The sequence below is a fragment of the Carica papaya genome, chromosome 2 (genome assembly GCF_054855325.1).
Source record: "Carica papaya isolate Zhongbai chromosome 2, ASM5485532v1, whole genome shotgun sequence".
Taxonomy (NCBI): domain Eukaryota; kingdom Viridiplantae; phylum Streptophyta; class Magnoliopsida; order Brassicales; family Caricaceae; genus Carica; species Carica papaya.
The window spans coordinates 3,531,349-3,556,196 of record NC_142310.1 but is presented as its reverse complement, the minus strand read 5'-3'; the positions used below and the strand labels follow the sequence as shown (position 1 = coordinate 3,556,196).

General features: G+C 35.2%; 7 protein-coding genes across 10 annotated transcripts; 4 read left to right on the top strand and 3 right to left on the bottom strand.

Annotated features, from left to right (window-relative positions):
* Positions 1-1,159: 1,159 nt before the first annotated feature.
* LOC110819146 (neuronal PAS domain protein) lies at positions 1,160-2,889 on the top strand. Its single transcript, XM_022048227.2, has 2 exons — positions 1,160-2,040; positions 2,119-2,889. Exons 1-2 carry the CDS (start codon positions 1,193-1,195, stop codon positions 2,756-2,758), a joined length of 1,488 nt encoding a protein of 495 aa, XP_021903919.1. The 5' UTR covers positions 1,160-1,192; the 3' UTR covers positions 2,759-2,889.
* Positions 2,890-3,070: 181 nt separating this feature from the next.
* On the top strand, positions 3,071-9,247 carry LOC110819230 (biotin/lipoyl attachment domain-containing protein). 2 transcript variants are annotated; one of them, XM_088212769.1, is made up of 9 exons: positions 3,071-3,638; positions 5,222-5,431; positions 5,890-5,966; positions 6,422-6,475; positions 6,855-7,115; positions 7,214-7,276; positions 7,683-7,751; positions 7,838-7,883; positions 8,784-9,247. In XM_088212769.1, the coding sequence occupies exons 1-9, from the start codon at positions 3,605-3,607 to the stop codon at positions 8,843-8,845; spliced, it is 876 nt and encodes a 291-aa protein (XP_088068895.1). In that variant the 5' UTR covers positions 3,071-3,604; the 3' UTR covers positions 8,846-9,247. The 2 variants fall into 2 exon arrangements, with proteins under 2 accessions (XP_088068895.1, XP_088068896.1); XM_088212770.1 differs by having other exon boundaries at positions 3,077-3,638; positions 5,231-5,431.
* Positions 9,248-10,028: 781 nt separating this feature from the next.
* Positions 10,029-15,142, top strand: LOC110819208 (protein RETICULATA-RELATED 6, chloroplastic-like). The gene is made up of 8 exons (XM_022048326.2): positions 10,029-10,815; positions 11,050-11,179; positions 11,881-12,411; positions 13,021-13,128; positions 13,458-14,006; positions 14,232-14,345; positions 14,476-14,623; positions 14,778-15,142. The coding sequence occupies exons 1-7, from the start codon at positions 10,148-10,150 to the stop codon at positions 14,620-14,622; spliced, it is 2,247 nt and encodes a 748-aa protein (XP_021904018.2). The 5' UTR covers positions 10,029-10,147; the 3' UTR covers position 14,623; positions 14,778-15,142.
* Positions 15,143-15,537: 395 nt separating this feature from the next.
* LOC110819121 (cation/H(+) antiporter 3-like) lies at positions 15,538-18,859 on the bottom strand. Of its 2 annotated transcripts, XM_022048194.2 has the most exons (4): positions 18,441-18,859; positions 17,085-18,092; positions 16,414-16,989; positions 16,151-16,301 (listed from the first exon to the last, which is right to left on the bottom strand). In XM_022048194.2, exons 1-4 carry the CDS (start codon positions 18,684-18,686, stop codon positions 16,287-16,289), a joined length of 1,845 nt encoding a protein of 614 aa, XP_021903886.1. In that variant the 5' UTR covers positions 18,687-18,859; the 3' UTR covers positions 16,151-16,286. The 2 variants fall into 2 exon arrangements, with proteins under 2 accessions (XP_021903885.1, XP_021903886.1); XM_022048193.2 differs by having other exon boundaries at positions 15,538-16,989; positions 18,441-18,858.
* A 1,788-nt stretch (positions 18,860-20,647) lies between these two features.
* Positions 20,648-21,498, top strand: LOC110819325 (protein EARLY RESPONSIVE TO DEHYDRATION 15-like). The gene is made up of 2 exons (XM_022048480.2): positions 20,648-20,992; positions 21,100-21,498. Exons 1-2 carry the CDS (start codon positions 20,710-20,712, stop codon positions 21,264-21,266), a joined length of 450 nt encoding a protein of 149 aa, XP_021904172.1. The 5' UTR covers positions 20,648-20,709; the 3' UTR covers positions 21,267-21,498.
* Positions 21,325-22,250, bottom strand: LOC110819326 (Heavy metal transport/detoxification superfamily protein). Its single transcript, XM_022048482.2, has 3 exons — positions 22,087-22,250; positions 21,887-21,962; positions 21,325-21,760 (listed from the first exon to the last, which is right to left on the bottom strand). Exons 1-3 carry the CDS (start codon positions 22,093-22,095, stop codon positions 21,612-21,614), a joined length of 234 nt encoding a protein of 77 aa, XP_021904174.1. The 5' UTR covers positions 22,096-22,250; the 3' UTR covers positions 21,325-21,611.
* A 300-nt stretch (positions 22,251-22,550) lies between these two features.
* Positions 22,551-24,398, bottom strand: LOC110819300 (peroxidase 4-like). 2 transcript variants are annotated; one of them, XM_022048435.2, is made up of 4 exons: positions 24,016-24,398; positions 23,767-23,883; positions 23,271-23,436; positions 22,551-23,146 (listed from the first exon to the last, which is right to left on the bottom strand). In XM_022048435.2, exons 1-4 carry the CDS (start codon positions 24,247-24,249, stop codon positions 22,746-22,748), a joined length of 918 nt encoding a protein of 305 aa, XP_021904127.1. In that variant the 5' UTR covers positions 24,250-24,398; the 3' UTR covers positions 22,551-22,745. The 2 variants fall into 2 exon arrangements, with proteins under 2 accessions (XP_021904127.1, XP_021904126.1); XM_022048434.2 differs by having other exon boundaries at positions 23,692-23,883; positions 24,016-24,397.
* Positions 24,399-24,848: the final 450 nt, after the last annotated feature.

Below are 24,848 nucleotides of genomic sequence, written 5' to 3'. Positions count from 1 at the left end.
TCATAAAAAGATAGTTTATTGATCTCAGGTATCATTTTGTTCATAAGATCATGATTCAAGGAAGTATAATTATGAAGAAAATTGCTACTTCATACAAAATCTCTTCCTGGTGCTAAGTTCAGGAAGTACCTAAAAAATGCATTTCTTTAAATGAGTTATACATTATTCATCCATAATATTATTTTTTAGTGTCAGATAAAAAGATTTCTTAGGTGCTTCGAAAACATAAATAACTTGATAGATCTTATCAATACAATTCATAGACTTTAAAATTTGTTTATAAAATTTTTAAACAATGATTTTGTTAGGATCTTGAACTTGAGCTCTAGACATAAAAGGAAATATAGAATTTGCATTTGAAGCTCGTTAGATAAAAATCACCATTTTCAAACTTGTTAGATAAGATTTATTTTCTTTTACAGTACCCAACTGTGCCTAACCCAAGATACAGTAATGGAGCTTGAATTCTAATATTCTTTTGGCCTAATATGTTGCAAAGTTGATACGATACATTTTTGAAAAAGCATTTTGATTCTCAAGACCACATATATATACATGCTTGGCTGACACTCCAAGTTTCCTTCTAAAGATTTTAAAGAATAATTCTCTTTTTTGGGTAGAAAAAAGAATTATTCTTTGTGATTGGCATATAACCACCCTCATACTACTCATCCTTTTTTTAATTAATCCATAATTAATGATTAATATTATAATTTGTAAAATTAGTATATCTTTCACAAAAATATAAGACATCTTTCTTGAAATAATAATACTAGGAACTAAATTATCTTCATAGGGTAAGATAATACGATTTAACAAGCATATAAGATTTATTAAAAGCAATTCAATTTCTAGACGATTTGGTAAATATTAATAAGTTAAGAAATATTATTTTAAATTATTAAAACATTAAATATGGCAAGAAATCTGCGTATCTAATTATAGTCACCAACCTTATTTTGCAAACTATTTTTTAATATATGTATATACATATGTCATGCACAAATAGTATTTATTCGGCCTTATCCAAGTTCCTTTATTTCTTGAACTTTAGACATTTATTGCCCAAGAATCTCAACTTTTAATAGTCTAACAATCCTTAATACTTTTAGGCATGCATGGACATACACATACTCAGCACATATATAAAGAGAGAATTGAGGGTGTAAAAATTAAAGCTTAGGTTGTTCTAATGGCTTTTTGTAGTTCTTCTGACATATTTACTTGGCTTCAAAATCTTCCACCAGTTACTCAATGGAAAACCAATTCAATGTCCATGTGCATATGTCGAACTTCACCTCTACCATCCCTCAATCTCTCTGTGGTTATAAATGACCAATCTCAAACTCTTACTTTTTTTATAATAGCAAATCTCAACATGCCCATAATTCTTTGGTCTTCAAAACCATTCAAAGTTTCCACCAAATCCTCCAATCTATTGGATGAACAAACCATTTCTAATCTCTTGATCAATCTCATTGAAGTTATCCTCTGTTATGACTCAAACAAGAGTAATCAATCATTTGTCAAAATTTCGACATCGTATTTTATTTCTACCATCAAAGACATATTCAATTTTGTATTTCTCACTCTAGCATTCTTAATATGCATCTATGAAGCTCCGACAAATCTCCGTTCGAGTTGTTTAAATATTTTAAAGAACAATCTAATTACTTGTCGAATGAGGGAAGCTTCAAAGTCGCTTATGAAGCTCTTAGGATCAAATCTTGAAGAACAATGGATGCGATCACTAAATCTTGCAATCACTAATTGGATAATTGAACTTCAAGCCACACACCATAGTCTCAAGACACCATCACCACTATTTTCTTATGCAATTTCAACATATGGGTTGTGGAAAGTTCAATTATATTGTCCTCTCATTGCCATGGATATTGAGCATTCAAGTAATCCGTTATCAGATGAAAAGCTACAATTCTCCTTGAACTACCACCAGCTTGAAGGTGTAATCCAATTCAATTACCGAGTTATACTTCAAGAGAAATATATTAACTTGATGGTAAACACAGACAATATAAGGTATATTTCACTTACAAATTATATATGATCATTATTCTGTTATACATATTAGATCTATCTAATTAATTTTCTTAGCAGATATAATATTGTTCGAATTATAAATGAGAAACTCATGGTTGAACAAGGAGTTGGTGCAGAAGAAAAGCATTTTCCTTCACGAATATTTCTACAACTCACTCCAACTATTCAAACAAATATTTTAAGTGTTTCTGTGAGCAAATCCTCAAACAACCCACAAAGAGAAATTGAAATAGAGAAAAACCTTGAAGCTGCATTTGATCCACCCAATACTTTCCTTGGCCTCAAGGCAGCTGTTGCAGAAACCACAACAACAAGCCTAAAGCCTTGGAAATTTGAGCAATCTGTTATTGGCTATAGTGTTAACTTGAATTGGTTTCTTCATGACAGTATTGATGGTAGAGAGGTTTTCTCTTCAAAGCCTTCAAAGATTTCTCTACTAAATCCTAGAGCTTGGTTCAAAGATAGGTATTCAAGTGCTTATAGACCTTTTACAAGACATGGAGGTGTGATTTTTGCTGGTGATGAATATGGACAACATGTGAATTGGAAGATTGATAAAAGTGCCATAGGGAGCACAATGGAGTGGGAGATAAGGGGATGGATTTGGGTAACATATTGGCCTAATAAGTATAGGACCTTTTACAATGAGACTAGGAAGTTAGAATTTAGAGAACTTCTTAATGTTGAGATTGTTTAGCTTACAAATTAATTAATAGCATTTATATAAAAAAAGTCAAAAGTAAGTTCATATTAGTCTATAAAAATATGATGTCTTTTATTTTGTAAAATATCATATATTTAATAATATTATTATTAATTATTATTTTATTTATTTCTGTTCTTATTTTTTACGAAAATTTCATGTGTTATTTGACATTAAATTTATTTAAAATAATTTTTTAAATAAATAATTGTAAATTTTTAATAAAAAAATATAAAGTTAGTTATTTGTAATGAAATATATTCAAGTTGGAACTATTATTTTTAAAGATAACTTTGTTATGATGTGATAAAATTTGTTGAATTAGGTTGGCAATTATTAAACTTGATTTATTAATTTTTCTTTAACGGGCCGGGTCAGTATCCGGATCCATTTATCACATTGACCGAAAAAGTTCGGTCTGGGCAGTCTCACTATAATATACATAAGTTCAGCCCTATTGCATACATGAGGAAGCAGAATTCATGAGCTACATAAAACGGTGCGTTTAGAAAAAGAGGAACTAACTCGAGCTAAGCGCGCACCAAGCGTACGTTAGTAACAAAGATAGAGAGAAACGGTTCTTTTTTTTTTTTTCGGTGGAGAAACTGAGACTCGACTGAGGTAAGGAGGCGGACATTTCTAAGCTCTCTCTCTATCTGCCCCTCAACTGCTTAGCTGACAATCATTTATAAATCTTCTTCCTTCTCTTTTCTCGAATTTGCCACCCAAATTTTTTCTCCATATACAAAATTTCTCCTCTCTTTTCCTCTTCCATTAACAAATCTCTCTCACTCGCATTTCTTTCATTTAATTGCCTTCAACCTCTCTCGTTTTCTCTCAATGGAGTCCTCCGCTGTTCTACGATTCGCTCACTGTAAGTTTCTCCTTCTCTCCGTGCATACATATGTCCGTTTCTGCGCTTTTTTCTTATATCTGTTTGGTTTGGTTCGATAGTTTCTGAGCTTGTGTACTTCAATTAACTTCTGTTTGATTCCTTGCAAAATGAAAAAGGAGTGGATATGGAAAAGGAAATGTCAAATGCGCTTCAAATTTCGTTTTCGATCGTTTTCATCTTATTGTGGAATATAAAACGTTATTCTACTCTATTATATTTCGGTTGTTGTCATGTTACATTCCGTCGATAATTAGTGGAAATTTGGATTCCGAGAGAGATTTGGCTTGAGCTAGCGAGATCTAATGTGATTTTTTATTTGAGATTCAGGAGTTAGTTGATATTTAGTTATTAAAGATTCTTCAGTAAGTAGTAAGCTAATTGGATCTCATTGTGAATAGGAAACAAGAATGAGCCTCGGCACTTTGTGAGTGGCTTGTGTTAAAAATTTTAGTCGGAAAACAAGAATCTATTTGATATTGTAGTCTATTTTCTGATAATTTGTCGACTATTCTTAAGTGCCTCAGGCAGTTGGTTTTGGTTTGAATCTCAAACTGAAGAGAAAAGGAAACAGAAAAAAGAGAATTTTTGTTGGAAGCCTTCCTTTATTAGGACTTTCTAATTCATTTATGTGTCACAAGTTGTTTAGTGGAAACAGACTAGCGTAGGTAGAAGATTACTGAGATTTAGTTGCTATTTTCATTAGTGAGAGTTTTTGAAAATTTTCTAAATCTGCTGAAAAATTAATTAAACAAGCTTCTGCACGATTGCTTCAGTTTTGTTGAAAATTATTTGTAAAAAGTACAATTTTTTTTCTTCTATGCTGCATTTCCACGGTCATTGAAATTGGGAAGGATGAGTTTTAGATATTTTATTGATAGAATAGGAAATTACTTCCATAACCCAGTGTCCTTGGCTTCAGATAAAATAGAAGCATTGTTGACCGAGGTGCAGCTGTGCAAATGAATCCTGGGGATATTAGTTTTAGGCATCATTAGTTACAGTGTTATATATATGAAACAATTTTAGAGTCTATTTGTCTACATGATTTATTCATGCTATGCTTTTGGAGTTGTTTAAATCTCAGTGATCCTATAAATACTGACCTTAATCACTAGTTATTCCTTCTTTTCTTGCATCTTTTATCATTAAACAAATCACAACTTGAACTACTAATCATCCAATTCAAAGCTGAAAAGCAATTCAAAAAATTTAAATATGACTGTGCTTTTGGAGTTGTTTAAATCTCAGTGATTCTATAAATACTGACCTTAATCACCAGTTATTCCTTTTTTTCTTGCATCTTTTATCATTAAACAAATCACAACTTGAACTACTAATCATCCAATTCAAACCTGAAAAGCAATTCAAAAAATTTAAATATGACTTTGCTTTTGGAGTTGTTTAAATCTCAGTGATTCTATAAATACTGACCTTAATCACCAGTTATTCCTTCTTTTCTTGCATCTTTTATCATTAAACAAATCACAACTTGAACTACTAATCATCCAATTCAAAGCTGAAAAGCAATTTAAAAAATTTAAAGATGACTTATTGGATGCCAGATTTTGTAGGTTCTGCTTTACATGCACAACACATGGTTGAGAAGCCTAGTAAGGTTCATATTTGTAACGGCAGCTGGCCAGTGTCAGGTACTTCATACATCCAAGGCTTGACAGTTGGCAAAAAGCTCACCTCTTCTCCAATAAAGAGAAACACAACAGTAAAATTGTGTGCAAAGACATCTGACACTGCAGTAACAGCTAAATCTGATGGTAAGGTTATGCTTCTTATTTTGCTCCAATGACATTTTATCTGAATTCTAATAATTGTTAACGCTGGGATTAATTATTCAGAAGGTTTAAATAACTTTTAGCAACTTCTTTAATTGTAAGGAAACTCCGCTCTGATTAGGGTTTCTATTCACTGATTTACTAGTGTGACCTTTGATCCTGAGCTTATACCTCTTTCATTTTTGTGTTTCTAGCCTCTTGTTTTGCAAAAATGCTCTATTTATCTGAATTCTGATATCTCTTTTACTGGGATTAATATTTCAAATAGTTTAAATAACTTATAGGAACTTATTTGTAAAGCTTCACTCTGATTTGGGTTTGTATTCACTGATATATTTCATCCTCCAGACTTGGATTCTTCGAGGAACCTTTTATACATGTGCAGGATTATTTGAGAATTTATGCCTTGCATCCTAAAATTTTTCATCTTACTAAAACAGTTTCATTAGAAAGCACCAAGCCGGTTCCAAAGGAGAAAAAACCTCTGCAGCGTGCAACTTTTCCAAATGGATTTGAGGTTAGTTTTATATTAAAAAACTCTTGTTTTAATGTATGCTCAGAAAAAAGATGGATGTTGTTCTTTTGCCGCTATCTCTAAAGCTTTTGAAACTAAACATCTGGCTTAGCAGTAGATTAGGTTATCGATGCAGTTAAGATTCATGACAAAATTCACTAGCGTTTGCATGATAGGACAATATGGATATGTACTTTTACATATGTAAAGCAAATTTAAGATTGAATCTGTACCACAATATCTTCAACAATATTAAGCACTTCACTTAATCGTAGCCTCTTTCTTACAACATATCCTCGTTGATTTGTGCCTTATTTGTGTTTGTATTTTTTCCCTTAAACTGTCTTTAACTCCCTATGATTAGCTTGACATTTGAATTGCTAGGTCCTTAATAATATATAATTAATTAATTTCTCTCATTTTGTGTTGAAGCATGAATTTTGTTGTTCAATTGTCAGGCACTGGTACTAGACGTATGTGATGAGACAGAGATTGCTGAGCTGAAACTTAAGGTAGATTTCTACTGCCTAAGTAAGCCACTTATTTGTTGTTGCAAATCTCATCCTTACTTCTCTAGTATATCCTTTCAGGAAAATGGTTTGAATTGTTGATAAAACTGTAGCGTATAAATAATAGTTATGTCCTTTTTGTCAGTTTGTGCTTGTAAGAAAATGGGTTAACTTATTATTTTACATAATATTGGAGTCATAAGTATGGTGTTTGCATCCTTGTTTGATAAAAATATAAGTGAAAATCATAAATAGCTAACACGTAACACTTCAAAAGTACTAGTAATGTTACCAAGTTTTTGTCCTTCTTTGGCTGTACATATTAGAAATCAAGCCATTTAGCACTGTTCTCTCTTAATGGATCACATACATTTTGTGATAGGTTGGTGACTTCGAAATGCATCTAAAGCGGAATGTTGGAGCGACAAAAGCTCCACTGTCCAACATTTCGCCTACAACAGCACCTCCTATCCCTAGTAAGCCCATGAACGAATCAGGTCCTATTACCCCTGCTCCACCAGCACCAAAACCCTCTCCAGAAAAAATCACTCCATTTACAAATACGTCGTTTGGCAAATCATCTAAATTGGCTGCCTTGGAGGCTTCTGGAATAAATAATTATGTTCTAGTACCTTCGCCAACGGTAGGTGATCTTTTTGCAGAATAAAGACCATTTTTTAGAAAACTTGTTCTTCATTGGACTTGTCTTTATACTAATGATGCAATTTATTCTTTCGCCAGGTTGGTTCGTTCCGGAGGAACAGAACAGTGAAAGGGAAGAAGCAACCTCCTATCTGTAAAGAGGTATACTGTGCTTCAAAAATCACTGTTGTTGACCACTTATAAATTGTGAAGTTTGATGTACTATGTGTCTTGAATTCAGTAAATTGCCTTCATATCTCCATGTGCTTGTGCTTGTCTGTGTTCACTGATACAGAGTAGTAAGGTTCTTAGAATGCTTAGAAGACAAATTGGTCTTCTCAAGGTAAGATAACCCTGTACAAGTGAGAACTTGGAGTCTCTACATTGAACAGTGATTTGATTGTTGGTATTTGGTACAGCTCATATTTAATTGGCAACAAAAATTGCTAGATTTTCCTTTTCCTTGCCTATTTACCAAATGCAACTAGCAAAGTACAAATATTTTATGGAGCTGCATAATTTCAGTTAGTCTCTCTTCATCCTAGAATGTTGCCAAAAAAAATTGTAGGGTGCTGTTATCAAGGAAGGGCAGGTGATAGGATATTTAGATCAGTTTGGTACTGAGCTTCCTGTGAAGGTGAGTTTGCTGTTTCAGTTCCATGATTGTCTGCCAGTCTGATTTCAGATAGATATATGATGACTTATTCTTGAATTATTGAGCAGTCTGATGTGGCTGGAGAGGTCCTAAAGCTTCTCGTAGATGATGGAGGTATGACATCTACAGTTACTGTACTATTTTTATGGGACCTTTTTGTTTGATCCTATCAGCAAATTTGTTGTGTTCTCATTGCAAAACCTAGGTAGGTTTGAGATACTTTCTCCACGGCATAGTTGTTGAATCGAGATTCCGAACTGTGAATCAGAGACTTAATTTATTAATCAAGAATCATGAATCACGAATCAAAAATCAAACCTTATGTCATTTATATATAATTTCTAAATAATTTTTTTTTTGAAAATTTAAATATTTTAAGAAATTTATACTAAGATATGAAAAATTATGAGCTACTTGTTTCCAAAAGAAAGTTTATGTAAATATTATATCTTATAATTAAACGAAAATAAGTCATCTAAATATTAGAGTAGAATACCATCACCCATAAAATTTAAATTATTTGTTACTGAATCGATACTAACAAACATATAGGTTACTATAAGCTGCAAAGGTGTTGGGGCTTTTATGTATTAGCCAGACAGATTTTTGAAAAATCTAATAATTTCTCCAGCTTATCCCAGTTCCCTCTTGTTCTTTGGCGTAAGTATTTGGTAGAAAATATATGTTTCTAAGTGCGACAATCTTAGTAATGGCTATAGACCATAAGAACATAAGCTTCAAGGAAAGATGGAAATTTATGCAGGCACCTAGGCTTCTGGTTGCACACATTGATTCTTCATTCTGTTTTATTTGGTAAGATGAGAAATTTTACCATCCATGTAGTATAGATTAGAGTAGAATGAGGCTGATGCATTCTTCTAGTTCCATGGGTGATGCAAATAATTAATTTGGGTCCATATCTATATACTAGTTTCCATTAATGGATGGATTGTTGAGCTTGACTAGGCGTGGGATTCTATCTCACTGTATTAACTTTTTTTTTTTGGTCTATAGATGCTGTTGGCTATGGGGATCCGCTCATTGCTGTCCTGCCATCCTTCCACGGCATCAAGTGAAGTGCCATAAAATCTAGCGTAGTTTTACAATTTGCAGCCAGAGTGTTGGAAGAGTTTCGAGATTCAGAATTTGTTTTCTCAGAGACCAACTTGTATTATTTTTTGGGCTTTGCTTCATACAATCTTTAGATGCAGGTGTAATTGATGACTGTACTTTGGCATTGCATCTCTAGATTAAGGAAATAATCAGTTTAAAAGGCTTAGGTGTTCTGGAGAAAAAGGTTTATGATTTTTGTTGGGTGACAATTTTGTATACCTGCCTATGAAAGCCGTAGTTTGTCGATTTGCGTAGGCAAATTTCATATAGAGGATGTTCTGAAGGCTTTCATTCCATTTTGCACCTCTATGTTCAAAACCCTAAATAAATAGATTTAGCATCCAAAACAGGATCTAATTATTGTAGTTAGAATCTATTTACATGTTCTAGTATAGGATGCCAAGTAGAATTTCGGCATGTTTAGTTAACAATATTAGTTTGTTCGTAATTTTTTTTTTTTTAATTTTAAAAGCATTGGTTTGGAAGAGACTAGGGATGATAAGGTGTGGATGACGGCAAGTTATCATCTTCCTTATGGGAAGATTTGTGGTGCTGCCTTAGGTGGCTTTTTTTTATAGTAGCTTACTAATATTATATGATAACTAATTAATACTATGAAATAACTTATCATAAAATAATACTAAAAAATTAAATATTATAAATATGATTACTAATAATTCATAACAAACTTATAAAATAATAAATTTTATATGCTTAGAGACATTCAAGATTTTGGTGATACAAATTTCGGCCACCAAAATTCCTATGGGGTGCTGGAAAGTGGGACCACTAAATTTTTGTCCTCGGCTTAGTCCGTATGAAATGCTCGGAACCAATCTTAATGTAATGTTGTACGTGTGGACGTATATCCGTCATGACAATTACCATTAAATACAAATTATAATCAACCAATAAAAAAATTCGTTGATTTTCAACGAACCAAAAGCCACGTCATTTCAGATTCTATGGATAAAATTATTGACACAAATTTTTTATAATTTATTTGATGATCCTCATATTTTTGGTTTTTGTCCAAATTGGATAAATTAATCTTTGTATTCTTCTTTTATTAACGGCGTTAAATCTGCTGTCAAGTATTGATTATTTTTGTAAAGTACTAAATCGTTATGTTTGCATAAAATCATTTGTAGTGCAGCTCTCTTCTCTCTTCTCTCTCTCTCTCTCTCTCTCTCTCTCTCTCTCTCTCTTTGTGGAGGTGCTGCCATGTAATGGAGCGGTTATAGCGTTCCAGACCTGGAAACAATATGAAGCCGCACCACCATGCGCCGGCGCTTTTAAATTCCAGTTCCGGACCAGCATGTCCATGCTCCACTCTCCATACCAAGAGCAACCATCCTTCAATTCGGCGCCGTTTTGGCCATCGGCACCCATTCCTTACCAACCACCAGCAACTCTCCTTGGGAAATTCCCGCCAATTCAATCTCTCCCTTAGCTCCCGCCGCTCTAATCTTCCCCGCTGCTCCGCCAATGTTGATTTCGATCAGAATCGAGCCGCTTGGACGCGCCGGGCCGTCCTGCTCGCTCCTCCGTTCCTAGCAACCGCCACGTGGTTGTTGGGGCCGGCGAGCTCCTCGGCGGATGGTGAGAGCTCCTTGACCCCAGTGGTGAATGTTCCAGTGAGTCCTCCGAAGGAGGAGGTAATTGCATCGAGAATCTATGACGCGACGGTGATTGGGGAGCCGATGGCGCTGGGGAAGGACAAGAGCAAGGTGTGGGATAAGCTGATGAATGCGCGAGTGGTTTACCTCGGCGAAGCCGAGCAGGTCCCAATCAAGGACGACAAGGAGCTTGAGCTGGAGATAGTCAGGAACTTGAGGAAACGATGCATTGAGAGTCAGAGGCGGCTTGCCTTGGCCATGGAGGCATTCCCTTGTGATTTGCAACAGCTCCTCGATGAATACATGGAGAAAAAGTTTGCTTCTTCTTTCCTCTTTCTCCTTTTCTTGTTCTCTCATCAACTGATCTGTGTGTTTGCTTCTTTTTGCACCAATTTTTTCATTTGAATATGGACTGTGAAATTGTTATGTGTTTTGATTTTGAATCCAATGACTTTCTGCTTTGGCGTTTCAGATTTAAAAGTTTAAATTTAGTGTGTGAATAAATCAATGAGTGTGCTCGAGTTGAAACCTGCTTTTCTGGTTGGCAGGATAGATGGGGAAACCCTGAAGTCTTTCATGTCGCATTGGCCGACAGGACGCTGGGAGGAGTATGAGCCTCTCTTAAGTTATTGTCGTGATAATGCCGTCCGTCTTGTTGCTTGTGGTGCTCCACTCTCGGTCAGTGTCTAGGTCTGCTAGAGCCTTGGTGGTATTCCTACTCGTTGCTTTCATTGGACATCACTGTTACTTGTTGAAGCATGATGGTTATGGACTATGTAGCTTTTCTTAGTCTGGCTAGCTTATGAAGTGCTGATCCTAAGCTGCCATGTTTCTAAGATTAACATCCATCACATTGAGTTAAGGATGATTTTATTATATTGGTATCATTACTATGGATGTGGCACTGATTTGCTTGGCAACAAGGATTTTTTCCATGCCAGCATCAGATATTTGAAGAAATAATTGCTTAATAAGGTTATACTTAAAAAAAAAAAATTATGGATTGGTTTTTCTATTTATATTACTAATACCCAAGAGAGGGATAGTACCAAGCTTCCTCAGTAGACAAGCTGGGAGTGCACCAAATAGACTGAACGCCCAGGTCTTTACTTATGGCTAGATAATGCAAGAGACTGCTCTATGATAAGAATAGCTGATCTTGTAGAAACTGCTGGTTAATTTTCTTTCTTTGAGCTAGGTGGAAGTTGGAAGAATTTTAACAGTATTAAATTTCGGCTGTTGTCTTCGACCTTTTTGTGTTATATCCCAGAGTATTTTAGTGCAAGCTGTACTGTCCTAGTAATCAGACTTTTATTTAGAAGCTTTAATCATAGGTGGCTTTTGCTCCATAAAGTGTTGACTTAATGATTTTGATATAGGTCGTGAGGACTGTCCAAGCAGAGGGTATTCATGGCCTCTCAAAGGCTGACCGCAAAGCATACACTCCTCCAGCTGGTTCGGGCTTCATCTCAGGCTTTACTTCTCTGTCACGCAGATCATCAATTGAACTGAATTCTCCTTCTCAGATTGTTCCATTTGGGCCAAGCTCATATTTATCTGTGCAAGCAAGGGTAGTTGAAGAATATACCATGTCCCAGATTATTTTGCAAACAGTGGCAGGTGGAGGAGCAAATGATATGTTAGTAGTGGTGACGGGTGCAAGCCATGTTGAATGTGGATCTAGAGGGACTGGTTTGCCCGCAAGAGTTTCAAACAAGATGCCAAAGAGAAACCAGGTTGTTATATTACTTGATCCTGAAAGACAAGACATACGAAGGGAGGGAGAAGTTCCTGTTGCTGATTTCTTGTGGTATTCTGCTGCCAGACCTTGCAGCCGAAATTGTTTCGACCGAGCTGAAATTGCTCGAGTAATGAATGCAGCAGGCAGAAGGCGAGATGCTCTACCTCAGGTCAGTTGCTCTCAATAGGTCTCATGAAATATGAAAGTAATCATCTCCATGTACATGATTTGCTATTACTTTTCTATGCTTGATTGCATAAGTTGGTTCCTTGGTTTCTAATATGGTCCGGAGTTGGATAAAGTAGTTCTAGTTAAGACATGTATTTGGACACTTCCCCCTCTCTTCTCATGAAGAGTGAGGATTCAAACCTGCTCACACGTAGACTTCACTATTACCAAAAAAAAAAAAAGCAAATTTTGTGATTTGGGATGGATCCTTCAAATAATAACATTAATTTTATTAATTAATTTGTAAGATAATATTAATTTGTAAATAACTAGTTTGTAAGATAATATTAATTTTATTATGAAGTTTCTGTTAATTCATGAGAAATTTTGTGATTTGGATGAATCCTTCAAAGGGAAGTTTGAAGTTAACAGTTTGGATACTTCTATGGTTTAGTTGAGAATTAACAACTTCTAGGTACCTGTTCATGTTTTTGTCGTCAAGAGAACATCAAGCATATGCATAAAATGTTACTAACAATTATTAGTACTGCACATTGAGGATGATTCTTTCGTGTTCTTACAAAAGATTATACTGTAACATGCTTTCCAGGACCTTCAGAAAGGACTAGATCTCGGTTTAGTATCGCCTGAGGTACTGCAGAATTTCTTTGACCTGGAGAAATATCCTATTATTTCAGAGCTTACTCATCGCTTCCAGGTAAACTTTCTTGAAGAGATTCTTCTTCAGTATTCAAGATTTACAACAGTATATCATAATCTACAGCAAAGCTAACAGTAAGTACATAAGTAAGTCACAACCCGGCCGTGCACCTGTGCGCACCACCCACTGATGTAGTTTTCATTATCAGGAAGTCCCCTGAAAATGAACAAGCTTGCTATGCATATAATTTAGTCCTGGTTGCTTTTCAATGATAATGTTATTTCTCTAGATGGGGCCTTGTATATTTTGCCTGCTAAAAAACAGTCGACAGCAGGATAGGTAACATTGAATTTCGACCAGGTTGACCTTGGTTCATTATGATGCAGGGTTTCAGGGAAAGGTTGTTGGCAGATCCCAAATTCTTGCATAGGTTAGCTATAGAAGAAGCTATATCAATAACAACTACCCTCCTTGCACAGTACGAGAGGCGTAAAGAAAATTTCTTCGAAGAACTTGACTATGTTATTACTGACACTCTTAGGGGAACAGTTGTTGACTTTTTTACCGTTTGGCTTCCTGCCCCAACTTTGTCATTCCTTTCACAAGTTGATGAAATAAGTGTGTCTGATAATATGGATGCCCTAAAAGGTCTACTTGGGTCCATCCCAGATAATGCATTTCAAAAGAATCTTGTTGGAAGGGATTGGAACCTCAGTCACAGATTTGCTTCAGTGTTTGTTGGTGGTTTGAAACTTGCTGGTGTTGGATTTGTTTCCAGCATTGGTGCTGTTGCCTCATCCAATATGTTGTACACTGTACGCAGATTAATCAATCCCGAGTTTGTTACTAAACAACAAACTAAAAGATCACCAATATTTAAAACGGCAATTATTTACGCATTCTTCCTTGGAACATCTGCAAATCTCCGTTATCAGGTATGTGTTGCTTAAGCCTGAAATTTACCAAGCTATCTTCTTAAGACTGAACTTGGTAAGTTATCATCTGTAACATCTCATGATTTCTGGAATTTTCATTACTTGTGTTATGCATGTCTCAGCATTGTTTATAAACATTATAAAGTGTGAAAAAGGGTTGACACTTTAACCTCTTAGTAGTATCTGCAGTTTCTTTGTATTGACATCAAATAAATTGAAATGCAGATTATTGCCGGAATCATAGAGCATCGCTTTTCGGACTTGTTTTCTTCCCAAGCTTTACTTGTAAATATGCTGTCCTTTGTTGCTCGAACAGTTAACTCCTACTGGGGAACTCAGGTAAGAATCATATCTGTTTCAATATATTTGTCCTGGTACCAGCTACTTTTTGTTTAATTCTAGCTGTGCCTGTGTTAAACTTTCTGGGATATAACTAATCTGGTTCTGTTTGTTGCCTAAAATGCTATAGCAATGGGTTGATCTTGCACGCTTTGCTGGACTTCAATCTCGGAAGGATGATACAGCTTCTTATCAAAGTCCAGATTGTCCAAACCATGCTGCAGTACAATGCAACACCTCAGAAGAAACTACTATTGATGATATCGATAATCAATGAGGTCATTGTTAGACTTTACAATGTTATACCTATTTGGTTCGAAAGTTGTTGGGTTGATCTTAATTCTTTATATGCCTCATCCACAAATACACCGTAAATTTCCTCTTTCCCCACATCTTTATCATTCTTAACAAGCCGTGATAAATTTCTTGCAGAATCTATAGACCTCAACAAACAGCTTCCCGTTATTGGCCACGCGGAGGCCCCAGATGAGCTTTTTTGATGTTTCTATAGTAGAGGATGTGAAAGGCAAGGATATACATATATAGAAAATGAAGGGAACAAGGAGGGTTACCCCCAACTTCCAGTTCAGAAAGGATATAGTAAATGCCAATCGATGAATACATGAGATTTTGTTTTGGGACCATTTCACTAATGGATTACACAGATGTTATAGTTATCATTGAATTGATTTATGTGAGTTCCCTTTCTCTTGGTAACTTTTTCCAATCTAAACATTTTGGTGTCTCCTAAAAGCTACTGTTTCATGAGAGAAAATGACACGATTTTTTTTTTTGCATTCTGATAGCTAAGGACTAGACTGAAAAATTATGATTCATGGAATCATATTGATTACAATCCACTGTTTAGGTTTGTGGATAAACATTAATATTTCTCTTGTCAAGCAATTAAAATGAAAATTTATGACTATGGTATGGGGCTTCCACGAAGTGCATGGATGGATTTGCTCTTACTGCAGTAATTATGACTATGTTTTGCAGAGCGTGAAAAGTTGTGTTATCAGCCAAGAAAATTTACATAAATTCAATTCAAATGGTACCTAAAGTTTACCCAGATGTTGATTAAAGCTGCTGTTAGGGAACAATATGCCGTACTAATTATTTTTATTAGAAGAAAACGTCCAAAGGCATGTTTCAGGAATCTGTCGGAAAAAATAGAGATTGGAGACAGTAGTATCCATCATGAGAACCTTTACTAATAATCTGATTTATACAAAGAGCTGAAGAGCAGCGTACAGGACTAACAACAGTATCGATGCATATAATACATTGCTTATATTCACAAATATGGACAGCAACTTAAAAAATATCTATTTTTCCTACGGTATAAAAAAGAATTTGGAAACTGGAATCTTTCTGCAGCTGCAACTGCTACCTACATGCAATATCCAATTGTTAGGTAGCTAAGCCTGTCTGCCATGAATTAATCTAGCTTGATGTACATGTAAGCCTTTCTCTCTCCCATGAACTTTAGCTAGTTATAACCCTGTCTGCCATGAATCCGCGCATGTCATCTTCAAACGTTACGGATGACTTGTTGCTGCAGTATCAAGACTGAACAAGTATTGCAGATGTCTGCGGAAGCAAGCATGTCGCCAACAAGTCCGAGCTCCGGCAACTCGCAGAATTCAGAGAGGCCAAAGGTTACTGGTGAGTGAGTTTCGTGGCGTCTCCCCACCAAAACAAGGTTGTATTCGGAAGCCACTGATTTGATAAAAAGAGAAGTTTCTGCTCCATCTCTCACAACTCTCTCCTCACAAGATATGTTGTCATGCTTGCAATGTCTCAGCATGTCCTTGGTGTACTCTTGATGTAGTATATTCTCCCATACATTGTGGCCGTAGCTGTTGACAGCGACAAATTTGATGATTGTGAGATGAACTGTGGGACACCTGGTGATCCATCGAGCAAATGCAAGTGCCTCTAAATCATCCTTACCTGCCATTGAAAGAATTGCAACACGGTAAACAGATGAGGCTACATAAGGTTTAATGCGGATTTTGCTCCTATCGATATAGATTGCAACAGAGCAAGGAGCCTTGTCCATTACATTAGAGTTGAGAAGCCTGGCAGCATTGTTTTCCATGACAACATTTCCTTTAGCATTCCATTTCTTGTGAAATGGAAGGATTATGAGGGAGACAGAGTGATCAAAAGCGACCCAAGAGATATGTTCATGCATGAGTTTGGAAGGAGAAATTGCAGTGAAGACTTTGACTTGTGCGGATTTGTCATGTTTGGACTTGAATAAAGTGAAGACATCAATGACTGGTTGCCAACGGGAACCTCCAAAAGTAGAGAGTTTTTGACCTAATTGATGATCAAGAATGAGAGGTGTTGATCCTCCTACAAGACTTTCAAGATAGAGACCAATGACAAACAAAGGACTTTCTTTGGTCGGAGCAGTTATATCTAGTAGCTTGGCTGCAGCCAATGCATCATCTTGTCTATGTGCAGAGACAAGAATTCGGAGTCCTTCTGCTTCTGTGGAGTGCACAATGGTTCTTTTCTGGTAGCCCAAGTACTTTTCGGAGGGATCATAGACGCTGCTGATGATCACTGGTATTGCTGTTGCCAGGACAAACACTGTTAAAACTGCTATCGTGAATTGCCCAGATGCCAATGGCTGAGAATCGAGAATATTTGGGCGGTTACTACTGACAATAATAACACTGAAGGTCAATGTTTATTTGGGTTAACGTTTAGAGTGGGAAATCATACCTGCTTATTAAAATTGGTGATGAATACTCCTAACTGGACAATGCTCTGAGCAGAACATATCAAAGAAAGGAGAGCAGCATCCCTTCTAGGCACACGACAACATGATGCAGGAATAAAAGTTGAAAGCAACTTGACTGTAAAACCACAGCTGAGCATAAAAGTGAGAAACATTGGAGGTGAATGCTGCAACTCCCACAAATTTGATCTGAATCCACAGAGAGTCGAAATCAATGGCAATAGTAGCCCTGTAACAATTGTGTCTAATCTCTCTACCAAGACTGATGCCAAAGGAGGTCCTGTAGGCACTATCAATCCAAATATAAAAGGTCCATATAGAAACTGCAACCCGACATTATCACCAATAATTCCCACAAGCATCACCAGAATCACAACCAAGAATACGTAGTTGCTCCTCACCGGCTTCCCTTCCGGTGTTCTTCTGATAATCCAGTACATTGTCGATCTCAAGAATGTCACTATAACAATAATAAGCAACATGGAAAGGAATATGGATTTGAATCCTACCCTTGGAGACACTCCAAAGATTAGCTTCAGATAACTTTCAAGATTGATTAGTACCACAGAGGTTGTGTCACTGACCAAAGCCGATGACAAGGCAAGGTGTCCGAGCTCTGAGTTTATGATCTTCAAATGTGTCAGGAGAAGTGCAACCGCCGGGAATGAGGTGATCATGAGGGTGCCTGAGAAAACCGAGACCCATTCAACTGCAGGTTCTGGATATTTATCAGAAGTTCTGCTTATATCTTTGGCGATTGTCACCATTGTTAACATAGGTACAAGGGTGTTTATGGTGCCTATAACCCATGATTTTGATCCTGATTTTCTCAGCAGGCCTGCATCCATCTTTACTCCAATCAAAAACATGAAGAACAAGTAACCAAATCTCATCAGGGTTGAAAGAATTTTCATGGAGTCTGGCGGGAAAAAGATTGTTGATAATCCAGGAAAGTACTTCCCAATCAAACTTGGTCCTAGAATCATCCCAGCCTGCTCATCAAAAAATCATAAACCAATACCAAATTATTGCTACAAATGGCATGGGCCAAACACTAGTTTCTGCGGCACATTTAATCAAACACTTAATAGAGTCATTAATTCAACCTTCATATACATATATACATATATATATATATATATATGTTTTTTTATTCAACCTCCACGTGCGCACATATGTATGAATGTAAATATAAATGCGAGAATATTCATACGATAATATTAGTTTTACGTACATGCAACAATATATTAGGATCAGAATTTTATGCGAAATGAATCATAAAAAAATGAGATACACACAAATTCAGATAGAAATATAAGATTAAGAAAGGAATTAATTACCAAAATTTCGGCGACAATGCGGGGCAAATGTATGCGTCTGAGAAAAAAATGTATGAAGGAGGTGAGGAAGAAGATGATGGAAATTTGAATGTTTAGACGAACAGATGAATGCTTGAGAATGTTTTCTTTATTTTGCAGCATTTGGTACCAAATTCCATCTGAATAAACTGGTTCAAATTTCCAACATGATCCATCCATCCGGTATTCTGGATCCAATTCATCCGCGATTGAACCCGTAGTGTTCATGGATACAATTCTTGTTTTAAATTGAAAAAAAGAAAGAAAATTTGTCGAAAAGAACAGAAAAACGGTGGGAAATGGAGATCATAATCTAATTGGGATTTGATGGAGGAAGACCTTTGCCTATTTAGTTTTTGGGTTTTTTTTTTTTTTTTGTTCATATATTTCGAAATAATATTACTTTAACCTATGAGAATGCTCTTATATAGATTTGATGCTTTTGGGCACAAAAATGGACTTCCATTGCTTATTGTATTATTTGTCATTGGTTATTATGGTATAAGTTTTTTGAACAATATTTATATTCTTTTGTATTTATTAATTTTATTTACGACTAATATTTTTATAAAATTTAATTTATCATTAATAAATTAAACTAATTTTTTCACTAAAATAAAAAAATGATATATATTTTTTTTATTTTCTTGATTGATCCAAAAAAAAAAAAACATCGGTTTAACTTTATTTCAATATATTAAATTTTAAAAATATTACATAAATTGAAAAACTATAAATTTTTAGATAACTAGGAAATGACTACTTGTATGTATATGTACACCCACATTCCTTTAAAATTTTATGAAATTATTTAATAAAAATTTCTTCTAAGCATTATACAATATTCTCTTAGGATTTAAACCAAATAAGATAATATTTTTCTATAATTTTCAAATCTAAAATTATTTTTTTTATATTACTTGATAATCTTATATAACTATTCATAATATGTATTTATTAGATAGTAAAAATTTAAGTTGATTGTCATCCGCAATCAATGTTAACATATTAGTACTAAATTTATTCTATCAAAAATAATATATGAGTCTTTTTGTGATCGTACTCCTATAAAAAATTTTAAATACCTAATATTTTCAAGTGACTCTCTATTATAAATCGGAGGATTTTAAGTAAAATATTAAGTTTCTGCTTGTCATTATACGTAATTTTAATAAACGTAAATTTGATCTTAATCAATTCTATAATGTAACTACTGACTCATTCAAACAATGTATTTATTCTTGCATGATGATAGTTAATATCTAAATAATTTTGGAGCCAACATATCTTATTGGTTATTAATTTAGATTTTAAAATTATTATTACTTACGTCTCGAATCCTCTAAACATTCACTTATTTAAAAAGTTAAAATTTGAGAAATTTTGTATTTACTAAAATGATAATTATAAATTGATGCATCATAACCAAACATGTTTTAATTAAAAAAAAAAACATTTAGTTCTCGTTTTGAACGTTTTAACTAATTTTTGCAGATTAAAAATTAAAAAATATATATATATATAACCGACCCTAAATTATTTATTTTTAGAATATGGAAGTCGTGAACTTTTTTTTTTTTTAAAAAAAGAAAAAGAAATATCGTTATTGTATTAACGAAGGGTTGTAATTTTGTTTTTTAATTTTCTTAATTATTAATCAATTAATTGTGTTCGTAGTTTGGCGTGTCTGCCATTGACAGCGGAGTGACACCCACGTGAATAAAGGATTAGAACAATTACGTGTCATCTACTAACTTTTGGATAACGACAAAATCCTATCGTCACCCTACACGTGTCTCAATCTCCATCCCCCTCTAAAAAATCTGTGCGCTCATCAGAAGCTTCTCTTTTCTTCTTTCTTAAAAACAAAAAACCGACAATGTAATCAGTACTGTGCTTTAAATTTGGGCCCCACCAAAAGATAACAACCTGGGCCCTACTCCTCTTTGTTAAAAACGACACCGTTTAGCTCGGTTCGTGAATGTACATTATATTTTCATTTGAGATTTGAAATTATTTAATTCTTGATAGCCAAAATCTCAATTAGGATTCTAAATCCTATATTTATTTTATAAAATTTAAGACGATAAAATGCGAAAAGAGGAAAAAGCACGGTGGCATATTCGTAATAAAAAGTAAAATGAAGGCCAATTCGTAAGATCATCTGCTATATATCGAGCAGAATACCACTCGTCGTTCTTATCCAAATCTTTGTTTTCTACCTTAAAAGATTCTCTTTTTCTGTGTGGCAATGGAGGTAATTTCCAGCAGATCGACGTTGAATCCCAATGCTCCGATGTTCGTACCGCTAGCTTATCGAACGGTTGAGGATTTCTCCGATCAGTGGTGGGCTCTCGTTCAATCGTCCCCTTGGTTCCGCGACTACTGGCTCCAGGAAAGATTCCAGGATCCCCAAAACGACCCTTTCTCCGATATTTACGATCCTGTCCTCCCGGACTTTGACGCTCTCTTCGACGAAGACGACGACGTTTTCTTCGAAAACATGGAGATGGAGCTCCGCGGTACTCCGAAAGGTAAGTGAAGTGAAAAGGCGTGAAATTAACCTAACCTTTTTTTTTTTTTAAATCTCTGAGTCATCTCGTCCGAGTCGCTAGGCCAACTCAGTCTTTCCATTTTTCAGTTGCGGAGGAGGAGGAGGAGGAGGTGATGCGGAAGCAGTTGGTTGCAGCCGGAGCTTTAAAGTGGGGTAAGGATCGCAGTCATGGGAACGCGCCGAGGTTCGCAGAGAAGGCGCCTAAGATCGTGAGCGGGAAAGTGAGTCCTAGGATGATACAACAACCGAGGTGATTCACTGAGTTGAGTCGGTGTTTTGGCGGTTGGTTGATCGAGTTGCTTCTTCTTCGTCTGTACATAAAACCCAAAAAAGAGGGGAAAAAAAAAAAAAAAAAAAAAAAAAAAAAAAAAAGGAGAGAAATCCGTGTTTTTCATTTAATCTTTTTAGATGCATCTCTGTAATTTCATCAGTAAATTTAGGTCCCTTTAACTTTAGTGTTACTAATAAAGCTTCGAATTTTCAGAATTCAGGTAGTTATGTTCTTCGTTGTTAATTAGTTTGGTTACAATCGAGAATTGGAAATTTGGGAGATTACAGAAAGTGATTAATTAAGAATTGGGGAATTACAAAAGAAGCTTTTAAGTGGAAGCAGTGATTGGTTCATTATCTGCCCAATTACTTGCTGTTTTCCCAATTTTCTGAAGAACCCTAATGACTTGGTCGGTTGTAACGTTGCCAGTGACAGTCACCTTGTTCAGCTTCGTGTCAACGTTGTATGCCTCAATATCTGCTCATTGGAAACAAATAACAAAACAGACACAGATTTTAAGAAAATTACAACTAAACCCAATGATAACTAGCAAGATTTTCTTTATGTGATACAAAATCAATATTTAGATAGAGAAGAAATTACCTTGTATTTTCTTGATGGCTTTCAAGATTTTCTTGATGCATTCTTCACAGTGCAAACCCACTTTCAATTCCACCATCTGTTGCAAAATTGAAGAAGAAGTAATTTAATCTAGAGGTGAAATCTCCCAAACTCTCTTTTTACTGAATTAGACTGGAGATATATGTACATGTATATGCGTACTAATATGTATGTGTACTTACACTGGACATTTTAGTTGATTGATCTTGAAGTGGCAAAACCTGTTACTAGTAGCAGAAGAGAAGAAGAAAAAGAAAGAAGGGAAATTTTGGGTGTTTGGAGACAAGACGAGAAAACAACTATGATATATATATATATATATGTATATATTGGAATTTGATTCTTTGCTTCAAGAGGAGGAATTCTACTTTTGTTAAAAAGCTAGCTTTATTTTCTACGGACAAAAACAAAAGAAAAGCTAACTTTAAGATTCCCTTTCGTGCTCACTTTTAGGCCTTACTCAAAGGCACTTTTGCTAGTGGGACGTGCCGACCTTACCAGTCCAAAAATTTCTGATAGGCCTTAAAATAGCCCAACCCAAGACGGACTTCTCATGAGAAATAAATGATTACGGAATGCAAGAAAATAAGTTTATTAATTATAAGTCTGAATTTATTAAAAAGGTTATAAAAATTTCTCAATCCAATACAACAAGCAATAATTAATTGATAACTCATATATATTATATACATGCAGCCCAGTTGCATACATGCCCGTATACATCTTCCCTAAAGAACGTACATGTTTTATTTCCCCAATTTGAACCATATATATATATATATATATATATATATTTAATTAAAAAAAAACAAACAAACACATATATATGTGACACTGACTCTCAATAATTCACCCTCCTGCAATTCTTCCTGATCTCCCCGTCTGATCCAGTGAGAACCCCGATGTCTCCCATCTTGATCATGGCAGCGGCGAAATCAGAGGCGAAGGTGCTGGGTTCGTAGCTGTAGGTGAGCACTATGGAATCAGTGGGTCCAGCGCCATGGTTGTAGAGTTGCTGGTCAGAGTGGAGTAAACCCTTATTGTTGACCAGGTTCTTGAAGAAGCTGTTGTCAAAAACTCCCGGAGTCTGATAATCAACCGGCGCCAGATTGTTGTTTCCGGTCATGTTAGATCTCGGACACCTGCATCGCCTTGTTCTTGAGAAGGACATGTCGATGTTGGGTTCGTTGTAGATTCGAGCTCTGTAGTTTCTGCACCTTGCTCGTCCAATTGTATGACCTCCTGATCAAACCAACATATACATATATATATATATATACATATAGAGAGAGGGAGAGAGAAAAGGTTTGTGTGTGTGTATGTGTGTGTGTGTGTGTGTGTGTGTAAGAAAGAGAGAGAGAGAGACCAGTAAGGGCAACCATGTCCGTGATGGAAAGGCCACGAGAAGTGAAGCTAGAGATGAGTTGAGTAAGGTTGGAGGTTGGAGGAGGAATGCTGGTATTTGCAGCAGCTTGGCTTGCACTCATTGCATCTCTTCTTCCAAGTTTTACATCCCAGTATGGGCCTCCAAGCTATAACAACAATATTATCATCATACATATACATATACGTATATTACATATATATAAAATATAACATCATGAATTAATGATGGGAATTCAATCATAGCAATAATTGAACCAATTTTTGTTAGATGGGATTTCAATGTTATATACGTAATGACCTGTCTTTGCTTGTATATAGCAATATATTGAATTGAATACATAAATTAAAAATAAATATGCTATAAGAATGAAAGTTTGAAGATGATAATAAATGCCACTCACAATAGTAACTGCATCTCTCGCAGCAATTGCTAAAATATCAGCACAAGAAACAACACCAGGGCACATATTTTCTACCTCATCCTTGATATTGTCAATTACATAAAATCCACGAGCAGAACCACGATTCGGGCTTGCTTTTTTTTCTCCGATAAAGGTGGGAGTATCATCAAACAGATTCGAGGCATCGCATCCCTGTGATCACCATGAATGATAGCTAATACAAACATAATAATTTAACAAAACTATTTAAACCTAAGCTCTTATAACATATATATAAAGTAGGACAACAGTAGATAAGTATTGGAGAGAAGAAAAGATGGTTACTTTGACGAAGCAGTCATGGAAGAACAATCGAAGAATGGAGGCACCTAATCGGCCTTCTCTGTTAATTGCGGCTTCCATGGTGGATTTCACTGTGGGGAAGAGTTCAGGACAAGAATGGGAGTAGAAATCTGGTGAAAGCTGAGCATAAATGCTTCTGCTACCCACCAAAACAATAAGAATTAATGACATGCAATATCTGGTGAAAATCAACAGAGAAGCCGCCATTGATGACATATAATATCTTTGTATATAGAGAATCAGTAGGGTGAATATTATATTGCAGAAATGGGCTTATACATATATGTGTATGTATCACTCTCAGCTTGTGTTGATGAGAACATTTGAGGGAAGAAGATCAATATATATAGAGATGTTTTCATCATGAGACTGATGATTAATAATATAACATCATTATTAAAACATGAAGAATCTTCTTCTGCATGCATGGCATTTTTGCACGTAAACGATTATAAATAGAAAGACACGTAATTAACAAGAAAACCGTGAATTCATGTGTTAAGAAAGCAATTTAAGTTAATTATTTTATTTTCCTGGGTTATTAAGTAATTATAAATAAAGTAAAGTTTTCATTCCTTTAATTTTCTCGAGAAAAAGATGAAGAAAAATTTTAGAAGACGATAAGGTTCGAAAAGGTGTAAATTTGGTGTGGTGTCATATGGTTGCTGGTTTTAGCCTTTGCTTCTACTCATGTCTTCCATGATTATTGACTTCTTTTTTTGTTAAAAATGTGATATACTTATCTTTCCACTCAATCATACATTGTTTATATCGATGTTTCAATTCAATTATATATATATATATATATATTAAAA